This window comes from Phyllobates terribilis, unplaced genomic scaffold, assembly GCF_046119375.1.
Source record: "Phyllobates terribilis strain yellow unplaced genomic scaffold, ASM4611937v1 Scaffold_2__4_contigs__length_985480577, whole genome shotgun sequence".
Lineage (NCBI taxonomy): Eukaryota > Metazoa > Chordata > Amphibia > Anura > Dendrobatidae > Phyllobates > Phyllobates terribilis.
This window is the reverse complement of record NW_027362762.1, coordinates 454,060,976-454,085,920: the sequence shown is the minus strand read 5'-3', so window position 1 is coordinate 454,085,920 and position 24,945 is coordinate 454,060,976. Positions and strand designations below refer to the sequence as shown.

General features: G+C 42.1%; 1 protein-coding gene across 1 annotated transcript; it reads right to left on the bottom strand.

The window, feature by feature from the left end:
* Positions 1–4,021: 4,021 nt before the first annotated feature.
* On the bottom strand, positions 4,022–24,291 carry LYPLA2 (lysophospholipase 2). The gene is made up of 9 exons (XM_073665625.1): positions 24,055–24,291; positions 23,902–23,933; positions 22,256–22,321; positions 22,126–22,173; positions 21,967–22,037; positions 19,526–19,599; positions 16,264–16,365; positions 7,310–7,483; positions 4,022–4,681 (listed from the first exon to the last, which is right to left on the bottom strand). Exons 1-9 carry the CDS (start codon positions 24,130–24,132, stop codon positions 4,631–4,633), a joined length of 696 nt encoding a protein of 231 aa, XP_073521726.1. The 5' UTR covers positions 24,133–24,291; the 3' UTR covers positions 4,022–4,630.
* Between the last annotated feature and the right edge of the window lie 654 nt (positions 24,292–24,945).

The window sequence follows — 24,945 nt, the reverse complement described above, 5'->3', positions numbered from 1 at the left end:
GCAGGGCTCTGGCAGTGCTCCTCCTTACACAAAGGCGGAGGTAGCGGTCCTGCTGCTGGGTTGTTGCCCTCCTACGGCCCCCTCCACGTCTCCTGGTAGCGCCTCCAGCCTCTGGACACTACGCTGACAGACAGCAGTTTCCCACTGCTACAATAAAATAAAAAAACTGGGCAAATTCAGTATCGCTGTAATACTGACCTGATTGTGGACACCTGGGATGCTAATTAGTGGACACAACTTGATTTAACATGTCCCTTTTGTCACATTATTTTCAGGAGTACCATCATTTCTGTCCAGGCCTATTTCATGAGTTTAATTTTTTTTTAAATTCTGTGGAAGCAGGGTTGAAAAGCAATGTCTGACTTTCATTTCTTCATTTTCATAGATTTTTAAGTTATTATTACTTTTGTCAGATTCAAGTTATTTCTGTGACCATTGTGGGTTTTTCTTTCATTAAACGAGGGGTACCAACAATTTTGACCACGTGTGTAACTCCTTTAGCAAAAAAACAATCCCCCATTCCACAATGTCAAAGAAAAAGTAAAATAAATAAATAAATTATGGCTATTAGAACAAGTACAAGAAAAAAAAAAAAAAACAAAAGCGCAAGAACAAAAAATTCACTGGTTCTTAAAATAGTTTTCCAACAATAGATTTATCAAGAAGTTTGATAGAAAAACTGGTGTAAAACTATCTGAAAAGTTGTAAAGTTTTTGTACAACTTGATGTCAGCTACACAATCTTTTTTTCTTACGTGGGTGTTGCTCAAACAGGCCATGGCCAAGCCCACCTAACAAATTCATCATTTCCACCACAAAAGTGGTGTAAATTACGACAGAAGTGAACGCCAGCTCCTGACTGACATACATTTCTGGGGGATGGCACATGAAATTAATTAAGGGAGCACTGGAGTAAAATGCAAATTCATTAAGACTGACATAACGCAAGTTTTAGATAAAGGCTGCACAGTGACAAGTGTTGCATGACATTGATTTGCTATTGTGTCACATTGCGACCTATGACACAAAGTCGCAAATATTTCAAAGTTTGTTGAATTTGTTGCTGGTTGCACGCGACTTATTTGCAATAGACCTCAATGCAAGTTGCATGCGATCACACAAATCACATTTCTGAAATAAATTGCAGGACAGAAAGTCACAGAGAACGGGCGCAAATGTTTTTAGGCGTGTGAACTGCTGTCAAGCGACGGGTTGCTGTGTAGCCCTACCCTTAATGAATCTGGGCTTAGGCTGAATTCAACCGACCAGGTGACATTTTTGCCCATCATGTCCAGATTTATGGAATTCTATGCGCCCTTCCTATGCATTAAGCACATTCTACACATCCGCATCTCTCCTCTGCTTACCAAATTGATCTTATGTATTGTGCAATTGGCGGGTAGTAGGCCATTTGCCTTCAGTGTGCACATGGGCCAAATATACATTTATGTGAATTCACGTGTTGTCTGCATAGACAATGGCTCCCGTTACTTCTAGCTACATGACTACAGGGAGAAGAAGCTTGAATCGAGATCTACCAGTTCTCCAAATGTTGAGCTCTGTACAACCCCACCCACACCACTGATTGGCTGCTTTCTGCCTATGCACAGTGTACACAGAAAGCTGTGGTGGAGGCAGGGTAATAGAGAGCTCATCAATATGGAGGACTACGTAGCAGCAGGTTTACAAGTCCTCTAGTGATAATCTTCTGCTGATGAAACAGGGGATTGCATCAAAACTGCAGCAAGCAGTAAGTGACATCGCTGGAATCAGGGTCTCTGCCCCTACATTATGCTGCTCTCAGATTAGGTGGCAAAAACCTGGTGACAGATTCCCTTTGAGGCTGAAGGTTACAGATGTAGTTTTTGTAACATTTAGATGTTTAAGCTTAAGTCAGGAGTGGATTTAAAAGGACTTCTACTTCTCTGCAGGATCCACTTATAGCTTTGGTTAAAAAAAAAACAAAAAAAAACTATATTCGTGTCTCTGGCTTGAGATGTATATTCATAGATCACAGATTTGTTACAGAAATTTCTGAACCTGCAAATCAATTCCACTCAGAAGGATGGATTTCTCAATATCCCATAGAGAGAAGAAAAATGCAACAAATCTGCTGCATGTAATAGCAGCCTGCAAGGCTTCACACAGGCATGAGCAGTGTCGATTTTAAGAGAGCCAGTAGTTGTGATTTTGCAATATACTACAGTCTTAGACTAGTTGTTCACGCCATTCTTGATGAGAAGATGTGGAGTCGGATGCTCCCGCTTCATGAAGAGGGTCGGATGAGTGGCATACAGCCTCCCCACAAATCCTACTCCAGTTCCTGCTGGAAAAAGTTGTGTGGCATAGTGAATGTCACCTCTCGTCATGCCCCCCACCTACCTTGTCAGAGCGGGGCGAAAGTGCCACAAAATTTAAGCACAGGCGCCAGTTGCGCCAAAATTATGCAACTTTTCAGAGCTTTGATGAATTGGGCCCTACGCATTCTCAAGTAGATGTTGACTCTATTTAAGGTTAATGGGAACTATGGCACCCAGAAGAACAAAATAAATTGCCTTTTTTTTCCATTTTATTTGAGGGGTGAAGTGGGCTTTGCATGGAAAATTGTATATCAGATATATAACAAACAGGTTTTATATCACAGTCCCAAACCTCAAAGGCAAATTGGGGAAGAGGGGGGGGGGGGGGGGGGGGGGGGAATGAGGAATCCCACAAATGCAGTCTTGTCCAGTCCAAGGTCTAAAACTTACAGGTGCATCTCACTAAATTAGAATATCATCAAAAAGTTCATTTATTTCAGTTCTTCAGCGCAAAAAGTGAAATTCATATATTATATAGAGTCATTATAAACAGAGTGATCTATTTCAAGTGTTTATTTCTGTTAATGTTGATGATTATGGCTTACAGCCAATGAAAACACAAAAGGCATTATCTCAGTAAATTTGAATAATTAACAAAAACACCTGCAAAGGCTTGTTAAGCATTTAAAAAGGTCCCTTAGTCTGTTTCAGTAGGCTCCACAATCATGGGGAAGACTGCTGACTTGACAGATGTCCAGAAGGCAGTCATTGACACACTCCACGAGGTCCCAGAGTTCCAATTTTCATTTGGAAATCAAGGTCCCAGATTGTAGAGAGGCCACAATCCAAGCTGCTTGAGGTCTAGTGTGAAGTTTCCACAATCAGTGATGGTTTGGGGAGCCATGTCATCTGCTGGTATCGGTCCACTGTGTTTTATCAAGACCAAAGTCAGCGCAGCCGTCTACCAGGAAATTTTAGAGCACTTCATGCTTCCCTCTGCAGACAAGCTTTTTGGAGATGGAAATTTCATTCTCCAGCAGGACTTGGCACCTGTCCACACTGCCAAAAGTACCAATACCTGGTTTATAAACAACAGTATCACTGTGCTTGATTGGCCAGCAAACTTGCCTGACCTTAACTCCATAGAGAATCTATGGGGTATTGTCAAGAGGAAGATGAGAGACACCAGACCCAACAATGCAGATGAGCTGAAGGCAGCTATCAAAGCAACCTGGGCTTCCATAACACCTCAGCAGTGCTACAGGCTGATCGCCTCCATGCCACGCTGCATTGATGCAGTAATTGATGCAAAAGGAGCCCCGACCAAGTATTGAGTGCATTTACTGAACATACATTCAGTAGGCCAACATTTCGGATTTTAAAAACATTTTTCAAGCTGTTATAAAGTATTCTAATATACTGAGATAATGACTTTTGTGTTTTCATTGGCTGTAAGCCATAATCATCAACATTAACAGACAAACACTTGAAATAGATCACTCTGCTTGTAATGACTCTATATAATATGAGTTTCACTTTTTGTATTGAAGAACTGAAATAAATTAACTTTTCGATGATATTCTAATTTAGTGAGATGCACCTTTATATTTCAATGCTACTTTATCATGGTTTTCCTATGCAATCGTTGAGTTTTTACCAAGACCAAGCGATCAGCGTGTATGTAATCTTTTATTAATTAAAAGTTAAAGGAACAGGCCAAGAAAGGGTAGAAGGCTTTTATTGTGAATAAAAAAAACAAATATGACAGAAATGCTGCTGAAGTAGGTACACTGCTCTCTTCCCAGCGCATGCTGAGCCTTACACGTACACAATCTGAGCTCAGAGAACATGGATGCAAGGCCAGAAGCATAACATCTGTCTGGAGCCGGGACAGACGACTGTGAAAATACCTAGATAGGGGCACAGTACCAGCTGTAACGGGCCTGAGCTCTGCTCCTGAAAGGACGGAGTGTTTAAGGTACATTCACATCTCAATACTCAGCTGCTCCTCTGAGGTATATGGGGGCCTCCCGCTGCTACTAGACCTGTAACAGCAGAAATGAAATGTAACACTACAAGGATCAGGAAAAGCAGCAGCAATGATGGCAGAACGTGCCTTTCTTATTCTGCAGGGATTGTGGAATGAGTGTAGGAGCAGCGACCCCAACCCTGTACCTTAAACAGCTCCAATCACATCTGGCAGGACAGATAATACTTTTATCATAAACCAGCACAGAGTGGGGGTGGGTGGGTAAGAGGACACGGGCTCAGGGAAGAAACACTGGAGGTCAGGCCGAGAGGCATTCTTCCTGCAGTGGAACCATTTGTGAGTTACACTTTTGGGATTACTTTCTCCAAGAAATCTTTCACTGCCATCATTTCCTGCAAAAAAAAAAGAGAAAATGATATAGGACCATTCACATGACGCAAAGGGGTTGTCCACCACATGTACAATCCCTAATTACATAAAGTAACCCCCATGTATGGCACCAGAAGCCATTCCAGTGATGTCAATGAGGTGTCTGCAGGACATGGTTATGTCACGTGAGCCCTGCAGGCAATCAGTGGCTGCTATTGTGCTCATGTGCTCTTACTTCCCTTGGACAAGCAGAAAAAGTAAGCGCGCAGCAGCACAACAGTAGCCACTGACTGGCTGCAGGGCTCACATGGCATAACAATGTCATGCAAACCCAGTCACACACGGCACCCACATCACAGGAACAACCCCAGTGCAGGAGGTGAGTATCTATTATTTTTATTTTACAAGGGGGGCTATTTAACTTGGGGTTGACTAGGTAGTGGACAACTCCTTTAAACTCTACAGTTAGCAAACATAATGTGCAGTACGAACCAGTACTGTAATCAACGTGTAACTGTATCCTCCCATAGAAGTCATGCTTCTAGATTAACATACCTTTCTGAGGAATTATGAATTATAGCTAGCCACGATCACCTCCCAATCCTCTCCAGGAAATTTTCTTTTATGGATTCCATGGAAAATCCGTGAGCAACAGAGGTTACAGTCTGGGTCTACAGCAGGGTATGGCTATACAGGGTCCATTGCATGTGTGTATTATATGTGGGAGGCTGTAGTGTGTGCAGTCATTAGTGTCTGTGCATTACATAGACAAACCAAGAACTATGGAAGGCTTTGTTCACACAGTTTTGCAGCAAAAAAAATAGATTTTTTAATTTTTTTTTGCCAAAGACAGAAGTGAGAAAAAGAAAAAATATTATTTCTCCTTCCTCTTATCATAGGAAAAAACAAACAAAACCAACATTGTGTGAACCATTACCAACATTTGAAGCGATCTTCCACTACTCTTATATTGGTGACCTATTGAGATGTTAGGTCATCAATATCAGATTCGTGGGGACCCGGCACCCCCTCGATCAGCTGTTTTCAGCCATGGCGGCTGGATGTAAACAAAAGGAAAAGTTACAACACAGTACACCCAGATGAATAGGAGCTGTGTGGCAGTTTTCAGCAACAGGCACTAAACATTTGTAGTGGTGTCAGTACACCGTTTACACCCGGCTGTTGCCAGAGATGAAAACAGCAGATCGGGGTCGTCAGACCTCCACCAATCTAATATTGATAATTTATACTACTGAAGTGTCATCAATGTCACAGTAATGGACAATCATTATATTTCCTTTGCACTGGTGCAAACTTGCTGCCGGGCTCCCACACATTACAACTGACAGCTGGTAAAGCCAGTGAGCAGCTCATTACTGTTGGGCCTATCTAACAAAAATAATTGTGTATAATTAACTATTAAAGGGAATCAAATTGAGAAATAGATTCTGGAGGCGCTCCCGTGGAAGAAAGAGTAACCAAAAAAATTGTTGAATCTTCCAAATGTGGTGCAATCACATGGAGGATATTCCACAAGGGATTAATATTTGTAGGTTTATTAAAAAATCATAAAACCGTGAATATACATAAGGGACATGGATGTACAAAAAAGGGAAGGGAGAAGGGAGTCTTTAAAAAATATCACATAACGTGTTTCTGCTCATAGAGCCTTCATCAGGTGTGTCGTTAAAGGGAATCGGTCAGCAGGGTTTTGCCATCTCATTTGAGAGCAGCATGATGTAGGAAAAGAGACCCTAATTCCAACGATGTGTCACTTAGTTTACTGGGTGCAGCAGTTCTGACAGAGTTTTTAGATGTAACATGAAGCAGAGCTGAGAAAGCTAACCCCTCCCATATCAGCTCTGTATGTACATGGTCTATAGACAGTGAGGTGCTTATCACAGGAGGGGGCGGAGTCTGACTAGTGCACATCAGACCTGCAATGATAATGTCCTAGTGATAAAACCTTCACTAAGTAAACAGCATACAGCTTGATAAAGTGACACATTGAATTCAGTGTTTTAACCCCTACATAATACTATTCTCAGATTACATAGCAAAAACCTGCCGACAGATTCCCTTTAATTATAAACTAAAAACACAAAATACATTAATGGGCACATGAATCTTTCAATAAAGCAGAATGGAAATGAACGTGTCATTAAAGAGGCAGTCCAGTCTAAAATGACAGGTCTGCCGTCACTATGTGAAGGCAGATTTGTGAATCCTCAGTGTGCGGTGCACGCGCTGGGAGGATTCACAAGTCTGCAGTCACATAGAGAACCCAACTAGACTGTTTCCTGAGCGCTCAATAAAAGTATTAACACCAATCCTTATATAGATCCATTAATCACAAGAATATGGATGAACTAAATCAAATTGCACCTTATTGGTCTTCTTGGGATTATTTCCCAAGGGGTCTCATTCTCTGGTTTTGCGCTCAGTGTGTGGCGCAAAGCCAAAAACATTCTAGCCAGGTTCTAGCTGGGAGTGTGCATGTGGCATACTTGTGGTCACGTGAGCGCCGACACCAGCAAATCCTCACAGCGTGCAGCCAAAGGATTTACAGAGTGACTGCAAACTTGTCATGTTAGACCGGACAACCCCTTTAAAGTGTAAAATAACCTTAGTGCGGGGCACACAATTCTTACCTCCTGGCTGGTGTTGTGCATGACTCCAGGATAGGATTTGAACTGTATCTTTGTTGGGGTCACCACAGTTTTCAGCTTTTCTGAGGTGAGAGTTCCAAAGCGAACTGGAATCATAGGATCCGACTCCCCGTGACACTGCAGGATGGAGATGTCCTTATTTACGCCACATGCGGCCTGCCATTAAGAAAAAAAATACTAAATATATATCTACAGTAAAAGAAAACCATAACAGTGACATTCCAGCTTTCTTGCAAAATATAGTCTCCTTCTTTTGCCAATTTTCTATTATGAAATCATATTTTCTGCATATAAAACAACAGAAGCCTAAATTCTTTATATCTGATCCTTTTCCAATCTTTATGGTCTTAATAGTAACCAGAAATTTGGCTCCATAATAGGAAATCTATAGAAGCCTTACTTTTGATTTTGCCCTAAAGGGATTTCCAGGACTATGAACAGATTGGTGTGGTGATAGAGTTTTTTAGAGGTGGCAGAGCTCAGAAAGCTAAAACCGCCCACACCCAGCGGTCAGCGCTCATAGCAGATGAGCATTTCTGCAACACATAGCAGATCTGAAGCAGGGCTGCACAGGCGATCAGATGATCACAGCTTCTAGTCTCCCATGGAGACTATTGAAGCAAGTGAAAAAAAATAAAAATAAATAAAATACAAAAAAGTTCAAATCACCCCCTTTTGCCCCATTCAAAATAAAAACAAACAAACAAAATAATAAACCACACATTTGGAATCGCCGTGTTCAGAATCGCCCGATCTATCAATATAAAAAAGAATTAATCCGATCGGTAAACGGTGTAACAAGAAAAAAAGTCAAAACACCAGAATTACATTTTTTTGGGTCGCGGCAACATTGCAATAAAATGCACTAACGGGCGATCAAAACATATCTACCACAAAATGGTATCAATAAAAACATCAGGTCGACGTGCAAAAATAAACAGTCATCCGGACCCAGATCCCGAAAAATGCAGATGGAAAAATGAGTCAATCTGTTTATACGGTTAGAATTGTGTTAAAAAAAAATAAATAAATTTAAAAAAAGCTCCAAAAAAAAAAAAAGCGCAAAAATATAGGTACACTAACAAATTTCTGGGAGCAATGGCACGCACAGCACATACTAATTCATTTTTTCACTTTACCATCTCTCTCAGTGTTAACCCCTTACTGGCCCAGGGCGTATTAGTATGCCCCATGCCATCACCCCCGGTTCAGTGAGGGCTCTTGCGGTGAGCCCGCACTGAACTGGGCACATGTCAGCTGATTTATACAGCTGACATGTGCCCGCAACAGCCGCGGGTTGAATCGCGATCCACCCGCGGCCGTTAACATGTTAAATGCCGCTGTCAATCTCTGACAGCGGCATTTAACATCGCCCATCGGTGACCCAGTCAGGTGATCCCGGGTCACCGATGGGTGGGCATGACAACCCTGGGTCTGCAGCAGACTCCAGTGGTTATCATGTAAAGATTACTATGAGCGCCACCTAGTGGTCGTCGCTCATAGTACAGGAGCATTTCTGCTACATAGAGGTGATCTGCTCATCACCTCTATGTGGCAGAGGCGATCTGCTCATCACCTCTATGTGGCAGAGGCGATGGGACAGTTGCTGCTTCTAGTCTCTTATGGAGACTATAGAAGCATGCAAAAAGTTAAAAAAAAGTTTAAAAATATAAAAAAAAATATAAATGTTTAAATCACCCCCATTCAAAATAAAATAATAAAAAATAAACCCCACATACACATACTAAGTATCGCCGCGTTCATAATCGCCTCATAAAAAAAATAATTAGTCCAATCGGTAAATGGCATAACGAGAAAAAAATTCCAAACGTCAGAATTACGTTTTTTTTGGGCACCGCAACATTGCAATAAAATGCAATAACGGGCGATCAAAACATTGTATCTACCCCAAAATGGCATCAATAAAAACATCAGCCCGGTGCGCAAAAAATAAGCCCTCACCCGGCCCCAGATCCGAAAAATGGAGACGCTACGGGTCTTGGAAAATGGCGCCATTTTTTTTAAGCAAACTTTGGAATTTTTTTTTCACCACTTAAATAAAAAAGAACCTATACATGTTTGGTGTCTATGAACTCGTAATGACCTGGAGAATAATAATGGCAGGTCAGTTTTAGAATCCAGTGAACGAGGAAAGAAAAAAAAAAAAAAACTGTGGAATTGCATTTTTTTGCAATTTCACTGCACTTGGAATTTTTTTCCTGTTTTCCAGTACACGATATGGTAAAACTAGTAATGGCGTTTAAAAGTACAACTCATCCCGCAAAAAATAAGCCCTCACATGGCCATATTGACCAAAAAATAAAAACGCTATGGCTCTGGGAACAAAGGGAGCAAAAAACGAAAATGCAAAAACGGAAAATCCCAAGGTCGCGAAGGTGTTAAAAAGAACTTTTATTTGCCTATGCATGTCATAATAGTGTTAAGCTCTGTAACCTGAATATATTAGTCTTAAAGAAGTTGTTCACTGCTTTTCCATTGATGCCCCATCTGTAGGATAGGGCATTAATGTTTGATCGGCAGGGGTCCTGCACCCGGCCGATCAGCTGTTATCGGTACCACCGGCCGGAAGTACTTACATACAGTGCTTGGCCGTCTAACTGTAGTGGCCGCTGCAGGGTACTGCACATCCGCAGTACCTCCTGAATTGAATAGGAGACGGATGTATAGTACCCTGCGGCGGCCACTACAGCTAGACAGCCAAGCACCGCAAGTGAGTACTTCCGGCCGGTGGCACCGATAACAGCTGATCGGCGGGGTGCCGGGTGCGGGACCCAGTCCGATCAAACTTTGATGCCCTATCCTATGGATGGGGCATCAATGGAAAAGCAGTGAACAACTTCTTTAGACAGCACTGTATGGGACCAGTATTTGTCAGTGTAGATACATACATATGTACACAAATGCCCGCATGGAAGTCATACACATTTATGTACCACCATATTGGAGATTTCACCTTTTGGACTATTTTAACCCCTTCATCACCCAGCCTGTTTTCACATTCCTGACCAGGCAAATTTTTAAATTCTGACCAGCGTCCCTTTATGTGATAAATCTGGAACGCTTCAACATATCCCAGTGATTCTGAGACTTATTTTTCACGACATTGTTTTTATTTTAGTGGTAAATTTAGGTCGATATGATTTGCGTTTTTTTTTTTGTGTGAAAAGATCGAAAAATTTACAAAAAATAAATTGAAACTTTCACAATTTTCAAACTTTGAACTTTTATGACCTTAAGCCAGATTGGTATATTATACAAAATAGTTAATAGATACCATTTGCCATATATGTCAACTTTACATTAGCACCATTTTTGAAACAAAACAAAACAAAAAATTAGGAAGTTAGAAGGGTTAAAAGTTTATCAGCCTTTTTCATCTTTCCAACACAATTTACAAAATTACAATTTTTTTTTTTTGGGAACAAATCACATTTTGAAGTGACTGAGGGGCCTGTGAGATAGAAAATACCCAAAAGCGACACCATTTTAAAATCTGCACCCCTCAAAGGGCTCCAAACCAGATTCAAGTTTATTAACCCTTTACGGGCTTTACTGGAATTAAAGCAATGTGGAAGGAAAAAATTAAAATTTTTAATTTTTCCCACAAAAATGTTGCTTTAGCCCCAATTTTTTCATTTTCACAAGAGAAGCAGGAGTAATAGGACCAAACAATTTATTGTGCAATTTCTCCCGAGTACGACAATGTCCCTTATGTGAGGGAAACTACTGTTTGGGCACATGACAGGACTCGGAAGGGAAGAAATGCTATTTGAATTTTGGAGTGCAAAATTGGCTGCAATAAATTGCTGACGACCTGTCACATTTAAAGAGCCTCCGACATGCCAAAGCGGCAGAAACCCCCATAAATGACCCCATTTTGGAAACTACACCTCTCAAGGAATTCATCTAGGGATATGGTGAGCATTTTTAACCCTCAGGCAATTCACAGAACTTTGATATTGGGCTGAGTGAATGAATAATTTACCATTTTTCCACTAAATTGTTGCTTTGGAGCCAAGTTTTTAATTTTCAAAAGGGGTAATAAGAGAAAATCAAGAGTACAATTTCTAACGCATTTTCTCCTGAGTATGCCAATATTATGTGGTCGAAAACTACTTTAGAGGCACAGTGCAACGCTCAGAAGAGAAGGAGCTGGACTGGTTTGAGGGTGCCATGTCACATTGACAAAGCCCCTGAGGTGCCAGAATAGCAACCCCCCCCCCCCCCCCACATAAATGACCCCATTTTACAAATTACACTTCTCAATGAATTCATCTAGGGGTGCATTGATCATATTGACACCATGGGTATGTCACAAAATTTTATACCATTGGGCGGTGAAGAAAGAATATTTACATTTTTACTACAAAACATGTTGTTTTAGCCCCAGATTTTACATTTCACACAGGAAAATAGGTAAAAATGGCACCAAAATTTGTCCCAAAATTTCTGCTGAATGTGGCAATATCCCATATGTGTCTGTGAAATACTGTTTAGCCACACAGTGAGACTCGGGAAGGAAACAGCGCTATTCAACTCTTGGGAGAAGAAATTTTGGTACAATAGTTTGTGGACGCCATAAAAGCATACTTTTTATTGGTAGCATTTTCAGGCACATTAAAAAAAAAAAAAAAAAAAGTTATCACTTTCTATTTTGATTTTTTGGGAGGCAGAATGAACAAAAACCAGCAATTCAGCAATTTTTTTTTTTTTTTGGGGGGGGGGGGGGGGGGGGAGGGGGGATTTTTTTTATACCATTTACCGTGTTGTAAAAATGGTAAGACCGATTTATTCTTCGGGTCAGTATTACAGTGATACCACATCTGTGTCACTTTTTTAGGTTTTGCTGCTTTTACACAATAAACAATTTTATGGAAAAAAAAATTGTTTTTGCATGGCCTTATTCTGAGGGCTATAGCTTTTTTATTTCTCTGCTGACAGAGCTGTATGGTGACTTGTTTTTTCCAGGACAAGATGACGTTTTCAGCTATACCATTTTTATTTACATTTGACTTTTTGATCAAATTTTATTCCACTATTTTTTTGGTGGTATGATGAAAGCATAGTTTTTTGCCACATTTTTGAGTTATTTTTTGATGGTGTTCACTGCAGTATAGAGGGCACATAGGGGAGATTGTAACTGTACTTGTGTACAACCCTGATCTCCTGGTAAACTGATCAGCAAGAAAGGTTCTGTTAGTTTAGGTATGTGGTACTGTAACAGCATTGTGGATAACTATCATTTGCATGATGAGTTTGGTGGTGAGGTGGACTCCACTGATATGACAGTAGAATCTGCTAGTGTGACAGTTCTATAGATCAGGCCGTTCCAGACACGGCGATACCAAATGTGTACTATTTTGTTTTTATAGAAATATAAGTAAGTATTGGTATATTATTAAAAAAATATTTTTACAATTTTTTTTTTTTTTTTTTTTTACTTAGTCCCTCTTTTAATCAGTCAAATCACTGGTACATTTAACTTTTTTTCACAAATTTTAACTTTAGGCCTATTTTTTTATTTTTATTATTTTCACAAGAGTAACAGGAGAAAATTAACCCCAAAATTTGTTGTGCAATTTTTTCCTGAGAACGCCGATACCCCATATGTGGAGGGAAAACTACTGTTTGGGCGCACAGCAAGGCTCGGAAGGGAATGAGTGATGTTTTGGAATGCAGACTTTGATGGAATGGTCTGCGGGCGTTATGGCACATTTGGAGAGGCCCTGATGTGCCTAAACAGTGGAACCCCCCACAAGTGACCCTATATTGGAATTGATCTAGTGTTTCCTGGTATGTGAATTTTATAATGTAGTGGCATACGTAAGCTGTGTAGAGTGCATCAGGTTGGCACATGTGAGTAGTGTAGAGTGCATCAGGTTGGCATACGTGAGTTGTGTAGTGTACATCAAGTTGGCATAAGTGAGTTGTGCAAGTCAGAAATGAATTTAGTAGTCCATGAATTGTGGTACTCTTTGAAGGATCCTTTTATACAGAGGCCAGGTGTCGCATTGATAAGTGGTGTCCTTGCGTATCCCCCTTCTGTAACACACTCAGCATCTCTTTTGCAACCTTCCTTTCTTTGTGGTTTGAGGGACCTCACCCAGGAAATGTTGGCCAGGTACGATAAGAACACCATTAGTTCCAGAAGTACTGGGGCCCGCTCCTTCCTGACTTCCAAAGATTGGGGCCCTGATCACTACATCCTAGAACTGAAGGTGCGTATTGGTCTGGTCTGTACGATGTGCACTGCCAGCTTCTTGTTCCACACCTTGGCTTTTCTCATGGCACTGTACAGCTGGAGGACTTGATCAGAGAGATCAACTACACCCATGTTCTTGTTGTACCCCAGGACAGAGTCTGGTTTGGCGACCTGTATAGCGGTACCTTGTACAGCGGTGGGGGTGGTGCCGTCACAATGTATAGTGGTCAAGAAAAAGACATCCCTCTTGTCATTATACTTGACCACCAGCCTGTTGTCGCTAAATTGGGCTATGCTCTCACACTTTCTGAGCAGCTGCCCAATTAGAGTCTTTGGGAGGCCGCTCTGACTTTTGCACAGTACTGCATGCTGTGGTAGCTCATGCAGAGAGGGATTTGAAGAGTGGGATGCTGGTAAAAAAGTTATCTACATAGAGGTGATAACTTTGATCCAGCAGTGGGTGCACCAAATCCCACACAATTTTCCCACTCACTCCCAGGACAGGGGGGCATTCAGGGGGTTCAATCCGTGTATCGTTCCCTTCATAAACTCTGAACTTGTGGGTGCACCCTGAGGTACTCACACAGTTTGTAGAGCTTAATTCTGTACCTGGCACTCTTACTGGGCAGGTATTGCTGAAGTTTGAGCTTCCCCTTGGAATGCATTAGGGACTCATCCATGGAGATGTCCCTTAAGGGATCGTACACCTCAGCAAATTTGATGCTGAAGTGATCAATGACCGGTCGAACTTTGAAAAGTCGGTCAAAGTTGGGGGTCATCTCTGGGAGCACATTGTGCATCATCACTGCAATGCAAAAATTTGTGGATGGCCTCAAAATGTTTACGGGTAATAGCCATGCGGAACACTGGAGTGTTGTATAAAACATCAACATTCTAATATTGCGAAGTTCTGGCTTCTTCACTAACTCCAGCTGAAGGCCAAGGCTCCAAAACATCATAATTTCCATTTCAGCTACAGGGGTCCAGTTAGAAAATGATGAAAGGCGGTTCTGTGCCAAAAATTACTGTGTGCACAAATTTGTTTGGGCCACCATGAGGTTTACAAAATCCTCAGAGAATAAGACTTTGAAAAAGTCGATTTATGTGAGGCTGGTGGTGTCAAAATTGATTCCTGACTGCACCACAAAAATTAGGAATCAGTGGCTCATAATCGTCGGGGGGTGAGGCCATACGGGGCCAGTAATGGTGGACGCTCATTTTCTGTCCTGGGGTGTCTGCGTGGTGGTTTGCTATCACTTGAGGAAGAGGAAAAAGAAAGAAAGGTGGAAACCTCTTTCTCACTATTAGTGTCGGAGGAGAGGGAGGCGTATGCTTCCTCTGCTGAATACCATGATTGGGACGAGCGGGACATTTTTTCACGTATGCGGTGTTTTAGTGTACCAAACTTTATTCAGGTGGGTGCAAACTTTTTCATTGAGAAGAGATCAGGAAAGGATCAGAAATGTCTTCAGGAATCGCAGGAACACACGTAGCAGTGATGGCACAGGCTTCAAAAAGTCTGTGGCACCACAAGGCCAAGGATAGCGCGACAGAACAGCAGTTTGACCATTCTGCACACGTCCGATGCTAGACTGAGGTCAGATCGTGTCTGTGCACGCTGATTGGTGCGATCGACATCATCGTCAGAATTGAGAATTTTGATAATGACTGATTATATTGGCAGAGAAAGAAGCAGATTTTTCCTATAACATATATTACAAACTTCCTTATTTTCAGATTGATTTATGAAATAAACACTGAAACAATGGGCACTCTAAGTGGTGAAAAAAACTGGGAAATTTGTATGTAATAAAATTTTTACTTTTGCCGCCATTTTCCGAGACCCCTAGCGGTTTCATTTTTCTGGATATGGGGCTGCATGATGTGCCCTGAACTGACGTTTTTACTGACACCATTTTGGCGTAGATACAATGTTTTGATCACCTTTTTTTGCAATGTTGCAGCGGCCAAAAAAAAAAAAAAGTAATTCTGGCGTTTTTAATCTTTTTTGGCTACACTGTTCACCGATTATTTTATATTTTGATAAATCAGACTTTACTATATGCAGCGATATGAAATGGGCATTTTTTTGATTTTCAATGGGGTAAAAAAGGGGCGATTTGAACTTGTGTTTTTTTTTTTTACTGTATTTAATAGTCCCCTTAGGGAACTTGGAGCGATGATCATCCAATCGCCAACTTCAGCACTACTATGTGTAGAAGAAATCACATCTCCTATGAACGCTGTCCATGGACCCGAGTTCACAGGAGGATCGTAAAATGAAAGGCATGGCCCCTTGCTGTCATGGCAACCCATCAGCGCCCTGCGATCATGTCACGGGCGCACCGATGGGAGTGTAGAATTACGCGCGTTCCTGTCGGTGCGTGTTAAATGCAGCTATCAGAGATTGACAGCGGGATTTAAACAGGTTAACAGTGGTAGACAGAGGTACGATCCATCCGCAGCTGTTAGAGGCACATGATGGCTAATTAAATCAATAGTCATGTATGGGGAAAGACACGGGCTCAGAATGTAAGCTCACATCAACGGCAGGGACATGACATGTGACGAAAATATACATCATATTTTGCGAAGGGATTAAAAAAACAGTTTGCTGGAGGTTGCTCCTAGTATCGTATAATGCACGAAAGCAGATGAAACAGGATTTCATTGAAGGAATGCTAGATTTCACTAAGTTTTATTCTAATTTTACCTGAGGGAAAGTCTTGTGCAGCGGCAGCCAGCAGCTAAGTCCCACAATGCCAGCCAGTTTTTGTTGGCAGGTCAGGGCAGTATACAAGGACAGGGCACCTCCCTGGAAAAGAAAAAAGCACAGAGATGTTGAAATCTGCATTATTATATATGCAAAGGATCAAAATATAAAGCAGACAATAGATTAGAGTCAGCACTTTATGCAAACCTCCCTTAAGGCTATGTGCCCACGTTGCATTTATGAAGCAGAAAATTTCTGCTGCATAAATGCAAGTTCTCTCCCGGAAAAACGCATGCGGAATTCCGCACGCGTTTATCGCGCTTTTTTCGCGCGTTTATCACGCGTTTTCCACATGCGGAATTGCCTTGCGTTTTTTATGCATTGAACAAAGGCAATTCTGCTTGCGGAAACGCAAAATTAAATGACATGCTGCGGATTTTTGAACGCAGCATAAACGCTGCGGAAAAATCCGCAGCATGTGCATAGAACTTGCGGAATCCCATTGGGGACCATGGGGTGCGTGTTACCAAGCGTTTTACAAGCGTTTCCGCTGCGGAAATTCCGCATCAAAAACGCTTGAAAAATGCTACGTGGGCACACAGCTTAACTGTTTTGCTGCCAAACGCCATGAAATTTGGACAAGTTTTAAAGTTGACATTCACAAATAAAACCAAAAAGAGAAATTAGAATTTATCACAAATGAGAAGCAGAAGAGAAACTAGTCATCACATGGCTACGAGTATGCAAACCACATATGGAGCAGTCACGTGGTGTCTGCTGGAACTGTGAATCAGAACAAAATACTAACAGTGTGTGCATATCGCCCACCATTGGGATTCCACATATTAGACTTTCTCCCTAATTATATACCTGGCCCAGAAAATGAAACCATGGGAATGAGCTGACCAATTTAAAGGGAACCTGACAGGTGAAAAAAAAAATGCTATTAACCTGAAGGTTAATAGCATTCTGAAGCCATGCAGCCACCACACTGCAAGACTGTCTGCCATAAAGAAATTACTTGATGACTGAAAGCCATGCGGGTGCCGGGAATATTAGAAGCGCGGCTTCAGTTAGATCTCAGTACATAGTGAGCAGCTGCTGTAACCGCGTCCCGGCACTGACTGACAGCCGATTCTACAGTGCATCAGTGCTAAGCCAACTGTCAGTCACAACCACCGCTCACTCTGTGCTCAGTAGTGACAAACCACGCTGGACGCGCCTCTGGGTTCCTCCCGGTAACCTGGCTTTCAGTACAGCGGCCGTATGGCTTTAGAACGTTATTAACCTGCAGATTAACTCCATATCTACAAGTCAATAGCGTTTTTTCCACATGAAAGATGCCCTTTCAGAATTATATATTTAGAATTTCACATCCTGCTAGAAGAACTCTTACCCAAATCTATCAGCACAAACCCCTACTCCAATGTGCAAACTACCAATAATGTAAATTTATGGTGGAACTAGCTGGAAACAATTTCAGTCGGTGAAGAATGGCAGACATTCTCTAGCGATAATCGTAATCAATACAACTGTACCATGTACCAGTATTGCTCGAGTAGCACTTACAGGGTGGACCATTTATATGGATACACCTAAATTAAACGGGAATGGTTGGTGATATCAACTTCCTGTTTGTGGCACATTAGTATATGGGAGGGGGGGGGGAACTTTTCCAGATGGGTGGTGACCATGGCAGCCATTTTGAAGTTGGCCATTTTGGATCCAACTTTATTTTTTTTTTCAATGGGAAGAATGTCATGTGACACATCAAACTTATTGAGAATTTCATAAGAAAAACAATGATGTGCTTGGTTTTAACGTAACTTTATTCATGAGTTTCTTACAAGTTTATGACCACTTATAAAATGTGTTCAAAGTGCTGCCCATTGTGTTAGATTGTCAATGCAACCCTCTGAAATAACAAGCACTCTCCACCTATTGTGTCCCCCCATTTCCTTGTAGAATGTAAGCTTGCGAGCAGGGACCTCACTCCTGATGTTACTGTTAAAGTGTCTCACCTGTATTGAATTTATTGTTTGTACAAGTCCCCGCTTAATTGTAAAGTGCTGCGGAATATGCTGGCGCTATATAAATAAAAAATTATTATTATTATCTTCTCCCACTCTTGACACACTGATAGGAACACCGCAGAAGACTTATCTTTGGGGTCATCTGAAGGCATGATGTGAAGATATGAGATGTGCAGCATCTGAAACAACGGATACTGGAAGCCTGTGCTAGCATTTCTTCTGCGGTGTTGCTATCAGTGTGTCAAGAGTGGGAGAAGAGGGTTGCATTGACAATCTAACACAATGGGCAGCACTATGAACACATTTTATAAGTGGTCATAAACTTGTAAAAAACTCATGAAAGAATAAAGTTCGTTAAAACCAAGCACACCATTGTTTTTCTTATGAAATTCTCAATAAGTTTGATGTGTCACATGACCCTCTTCCCATTGAAAAAAATAACGTTGGATCCAAAATGGCCGACTTCAAAATGGTCAAGTCACCACTCATCTGGAAAAGTTTTCCCCCTCCCATATACTAATGTGCCACAAACAGGAAGTTGATATCACCTACCATTCCCATTTAATTTAGGTGTATCCATATAAATGGCCCACCCTGTAGTATATTTTATGCTATATCGGTTATGTTCAAGATAAAACAGTGTAAAATGTATAACCTTTAGTGCTTGTGTGGTGCAACTTATTTAAAACAGACATATGGACACAGGCAGTTTGTTGACCTAAATATTTCCTAAATTAGGCACAGCGGGGTTATTAGATAAGCAATTGCTCATCTTCTCAGTACTTTAAAGGGGTTCTCCGTTCTTAAGCTACTCATGTGACCACAAATATACAGTGTGTACTCCCAGCCACATGGCCTCGCTCAATGCAGGTGTATTGTACAAGGCCGGAAACAGTCTAGTCAGAATGTGGCTGGGAGTATGCATATTGCATATTTGCAGTTACATGACCACCCGTTACCAGCACCAGAGAATCCTCACAGTTAGCAGTGCACGTGATGTGAGGATTCATAAGTCTGCAGACTTGTAGGTTAAGACCGGACAACCGCTTTAATAGTAGAAAACTACCATCTCCAAGCAAGTATATTTTCTGCTTTATAAAAGGATGATGCATAGCAGCCACCAAACACCACAGAGGGGGCAGGCAGAGCACTAATAAGCATCTAATAGGTGAAATTGAAGTGTAATTTAGAGTGCAGAAAACTTTAATTTTTGCATTCTAGGGAGGTACCTGTGAAAATCCACCAAGAACAATCCTATTAGCTGGAATTCCGTTCTTCACCTCGTGTTCAATGATGCTTTTAACTGAAAGGACAAGAAAAGTAAGTTAAAAAAATCAATAAATGGTCAGATACTACATATGCACACTTTAAATTCTTTCCTTGTACCCTGTCGGAGGAAAGCAGATTGTTTCAGCACCATGTCCCACTAGTATGCAGAGGGCTCAAGAACTGTGCCCACACTGTTTACAGTGGGTCTGGGCTGCAATACAGTTGTCTGTCTGCTGCAACAACCAAGAATGGCGCTATTCCACTGTCAATAGCTAAAGCGGCATCTAATTTATTTATTTTACTCGCTTATATAGCACTGTACATACATTATCATCACTGTCCCCATTGGGGCTCACAAACTAAATTCCCTATCAGTATGTCTTTGAAGTGTGGGAGGAAACCGGAGAACCCGGAGGAAAACCACGCAAACACAGGGAGAACATACAAACTCCTTGCAGATGTTTTCCTTGGTAAGATTGGTACCGAAGACCCCAGAGCTGCAAGGCTGCAGTGCTAGCCACTGAGTTGCCCATAAAACTTAAGTGGTTTTGACAGAAGGCGTGAGCTCCATCTGTAAACCCATTGCCACTGAGCCCAGAATACAATCATGGAGTTTCCATGGCAAGCAGGGCTAACATAGACCCTCAGGTCTGCCATTTAAGTAAGCCTCATTAGGCCTTAGCTAATGCAGGACTACTAGGATGCTTGAGTGTAACACTGTCATAATAAATTGTGATACATGAGTATTCCAATGGGCTACCTAAGCCAAATTTAAGAAAAACACATTTTACTCCAATCTGCAGCCACTATTACATTGTGTGACCAGTTCAACATGAAAAATTTGGTGAAAGGTCCTCTTTAAAGGAGCCTCTACCTCCCAAGCTTTGTCCCTTGCCCTGCGCACCAGCCTCTTTAGCTTGATTAATTGCTCAATGTGTGATGTCAGGCACCAAGCAAGGTAATCAGAAAGAGAGCTAGCAATCAAGCTAAAGTGGCTGGTCCTGGGAAATAACCTGGGGATGCAATGGCTCAGGAAGTGCTCCGTCACACCCAGAGCACTTAAAGCTCATTTGCATATGATTTAAGCTGCTGATCTCAAAAATACAGCAACAGATAAATTACATAAAGATTTACCTTTTGGTAATTTGGCCTGTACACTCCTAATTATTTGTAGGTTAATTTGAATAAGTATATCGATGGATTTACTTTTCTAAGACCTGCACTCCCATACATGCAGTTTGGGAGGGGGTCGATAAAACTAACAGATTTCCTTTAAGAAACTAGGATCCAAAATTGTTATTGCATGAATATTGAGTGTATCTACTAGATCGGACATATCGGAAAAGATGGGGGTTCCACTTTAAGGCCGAAAAATACAGGTACTTTGAGTTTTGAAAATACAGCACTGTGTTCAATAGATCCATAATGATTTTTTTGTCTCAGGTCACATTCGACCATGACTTACTGACTAAATCGCATCATAACGAGACAGTGAGTTACAGTGTAGCCCTAGCCTAATGGTTGGTGCAAATCCAAAATTGCATCGAACAGCCTACAGAAATTTGCAGACATAGTTGTACCACTTTTATGCTACTTGGGGTCAAAGTTTCCATGTAGCCATAGCCAGTCTGAGAGCCATTACACTTCACCTTTAAGAGGGCCTCATTTATGGCCCTTAAAGGGGTTGTCTGACCATGAAATTGTTTATTTTTATTAGGCATGGTTGATCCTAAAATTATTAACGGTGACATGATCACTTTCTGGCACCCCTGTGAATCCAGCGCAGGCCGGAAATCACAGAATCGCTACAGCAGTTATGTGACTAGAAGAGCATGTCATCAGAGAAAGATCCAACAATGCTCTTTTAGTCACCTGATCTCTGCAGCAGTCCAGTGACTTCCGAACGGTGCAGAGACTGCTCCTGGAGTTGGCACAGACCTCTGGAGCGGCCTCCTCTGGATCCACAGTGGCTCTGGAAGGAGTATGCCACTGTATATTATTCTGAAATCATCCATGCCTGGAAATACTACATTTATTTCACTTTCAAGCAATCCTCTTCAATGCTAGCACCAACACTATAGATGATCTCTTCACTTTAAACAAGGTGTTATGGTTATATAAATTATATTTTGTGTTTTATACCTTATAAAATAAAAAGTATAAAACACTAAAATATTTTTTCTATAGTGAAAAATTAATTTTTGGAATTAATTCAATTCTTTAACAGCTTTACCTGTTCTATGCTAATCGTGTCTGACCAGTTTATATAGCTTCTTATATTTTGGCTTATCGGCCTCTCCCCATTGAGAACTAGTGATTGCTCGCCCAAGCCAACCATCCAAACGTATTATAGGTTAGTAGGGGAAGCTGTTGGCCAACGAGCCATTAAAGGTTATCTTACTGCTATCTGAAGCCTTCTTAATGCCCGCCTCGTCCTCAGGAGCATCTGGACTCAGACCCATTAGGTCAAACCTGCGAGGAAAAAAAAGAAAAGGTTCTGCAAGAAGAAGCTTCAGTAATCAGCCAACTAGAAACAAAGCCATACCGGACACAGACTTACCATGCCGGCATCACCATCTTCATGTTCAGAGTTACAGGAATGCGAGGCCTGCATGTAGTAAAGGTTATTGTCATCAGTCCTTACAGGTAACTTACACATCCCCATTAAATCCAAGTAAATTAATACTTACGCGTGTGGACATATGTATTTCACATGAGGCAGTTTAATTGCAGACAGTGACTCGGCCCAGCCATGTCTGTAGAAGAAGAGAACAAACCTATGACTAATCAACATACAACATAAACCCCTCTGGGGGCTGCAGAGTGAGACTTGTCCGAAATACAGAACGGACCTAGGAGATGGAGCCCACTGGGCCATCTTTCTGCTGCATTAATACTATGAAGAGGCAGTAACAGGTATGTCCTATGTATGTACATTCATTCATTTCTGCAAAGTGAGCCCTTAAAGCAGAGTTCCTCAACTCCAGTCCTCAAGGCCACCAACAGATCATGTTTTCAGGATTTCCTTAGTATTGTATGAGTGATAATTCCATCACCTGTGCAATACTAAGGAAATCCTGAAAACATGATCTGTTGGTGGCCTTGAGGACTGGAGTTGGGGAACACTGCCTTAAAGGACTACGTTTATTCAATTGCATTGGGGCAGTTTAAAACTATGCGGCAAATGTGTCCCTTGGTCCTCAAAGGGTTAAGGGCATCTAATTGATGGGGAACAGTCATCTACATAACAATGGAAAGGGAATGTCCTCCCAAATCCAGGATCAGGAGGCAGCAGTGCATATTAGATGTCATTCAGATGGTCACTGGTCTTCGCTGCTTGCAGTAAGGAAAGCTCTCACCGCCATGCAGGGCGCCACCAATGTTGTGCAGCACTGAGTAGTAATGGTTATACAAGTGCTGCTTCACTGACTTAAAAAAAAGTACATGGAGCCACTCAAAAATAACCAACACTGCTTGTATTTACTCCGTGGGATCGCTTGAAGATCATGGCTCCAAATGCAACATCTACCATTAGAGACCCGTGATGGTTGTATCAGTCTTCTCATGGGCCAAAAGGGACTTTTTGGGCCCCCTGGGCTCCAGAGCCCCAATGCTGCCACCCCTGCACCCACTATAGTTACAACCCTGCTCATACAAATCATTGTCTGGTGATGCTCCAGAGGAATGAGGCACCATGATGGAAGCGGACTCTGATTGTTAATGATTGATAAGAAACAGCAACACAAGGCTACCTTCACATGTCCGTGCTGTGAGACATGGCCTGAGATTTCCAGACCCTTATCTGAATTCAGCCTCATATACATTTATCAGCCGGGTGGCTCAGAAATCATGGCCCATACACAGACATGTCAATACAGCCTTAGCAGGTCCCTCTTATCTATAGATCATATATATAAGAGGTGACCAGAGCAATAGTGGTGGCCATACAAAGTGCCCTCCATGTGGACAATGCTGTGCCGGACCCCTGGCACTGCCATTTTGGAATAATCCGGTGGTACAGGCTCACAGTGACAATGATGATGTTTCCCACCAGAGGTCTCTCCTCCATTGCACTTGGCAATGTCAATCAGCCCCATGGACATTGACCTGCGCAGCACTAGTGCGTGACCTCTGATGCATTCAGTGCGGACCCCTTTTCCTGGTAGTCACACATTAATGAGGTTTGCCATGGGCCACCCCGTTGAGGATTGGCCAGATTCTCCCATACTGTGGCACTCTCACACTTCTTAGTCCTCAGAAGACCCCGCGACCTCACATGTCACCCGCCTGCTCTATGGCCAGGTCATCGGCGGAGGTCAGGCAGTGGATCACTCACCCAGAGTCCCCCAGGCCATGGAGGAAGATCACCTGTGGACAGCAGAGACACACAGATCAGACACGCCGGACAGTCACCGCCCTGCAGACATGAGGACGACACACACAGTAATCCCCGCTCCTGTCCCACAATGCCCGCACAGGAACTGCTCACCGCTGCGGTCTCTCGCTCCCCTCCGGGTACGGTCACAGCGTCGGTGAGTAGCGGCACTGACATGTTGTTTCCGCACATGCACCGGAGTGATGTCACACACCGCCCCGGTGACCTCTGACCTCCCGAGAAGAAACAATGAGCCGCAGCCGCTGAGCGGATCTAACCCCGGCGCATGTCACGTGATGGCGCCTCTCCCTGAACGTCACGGCCTCACGCAGCAATCCATCACATGCCATTAGGCGGCCATCTTACTTGTGGCGGAAAAGCCCTGAAGGCAGAGTATTTCCCTTCCCATTTACAAAATTTTATTTTTTCCTTTTTGTTCTGACTGAAATCAATTCTGCTACTATACATTAGCTGTGCCACCCTCTGCTAGCTAAAAGTTTAGATTCCATGAGACCTAATAAACTAATATGAAGCCGAGGGGGGGGGGGTTTGTATAGTTTCCCCAAATAATTCCTCTACACAGCGCCATAATAGGGCTTTATGCGTCAGGAAAATTATCTTGGTAATATGGGACTTTTATAACGAGTTTTGTAAAGTAGCAGGAAGAGTCTATAGAGGGTAACTAGAAAGGGCAGCACAGCGCTCAGTTATCTACAGTCATGGCCAAAAGTATTGAGAATGAGACAAATAGTAATTTTTCCAAAGTTTACTGCTTCATTTTTTGTAATGGCAATTTGCATATACTCCTGAATGTCAAAGAGTGATCAGCTTAACAGCAATTACTGTACTTGCGAAGTCAATATTTGCCCAGAAAATGAACTTTAACCCCCAAAACACATTTCAACATCATTGCAGTCCTGCCTTAAAAGGAGCAGTGAACAAAATTTTAGTGATTGATCCATTAACACAGGTGTGGGTGTTGATGAGGACAGGGCTGGCGATCAA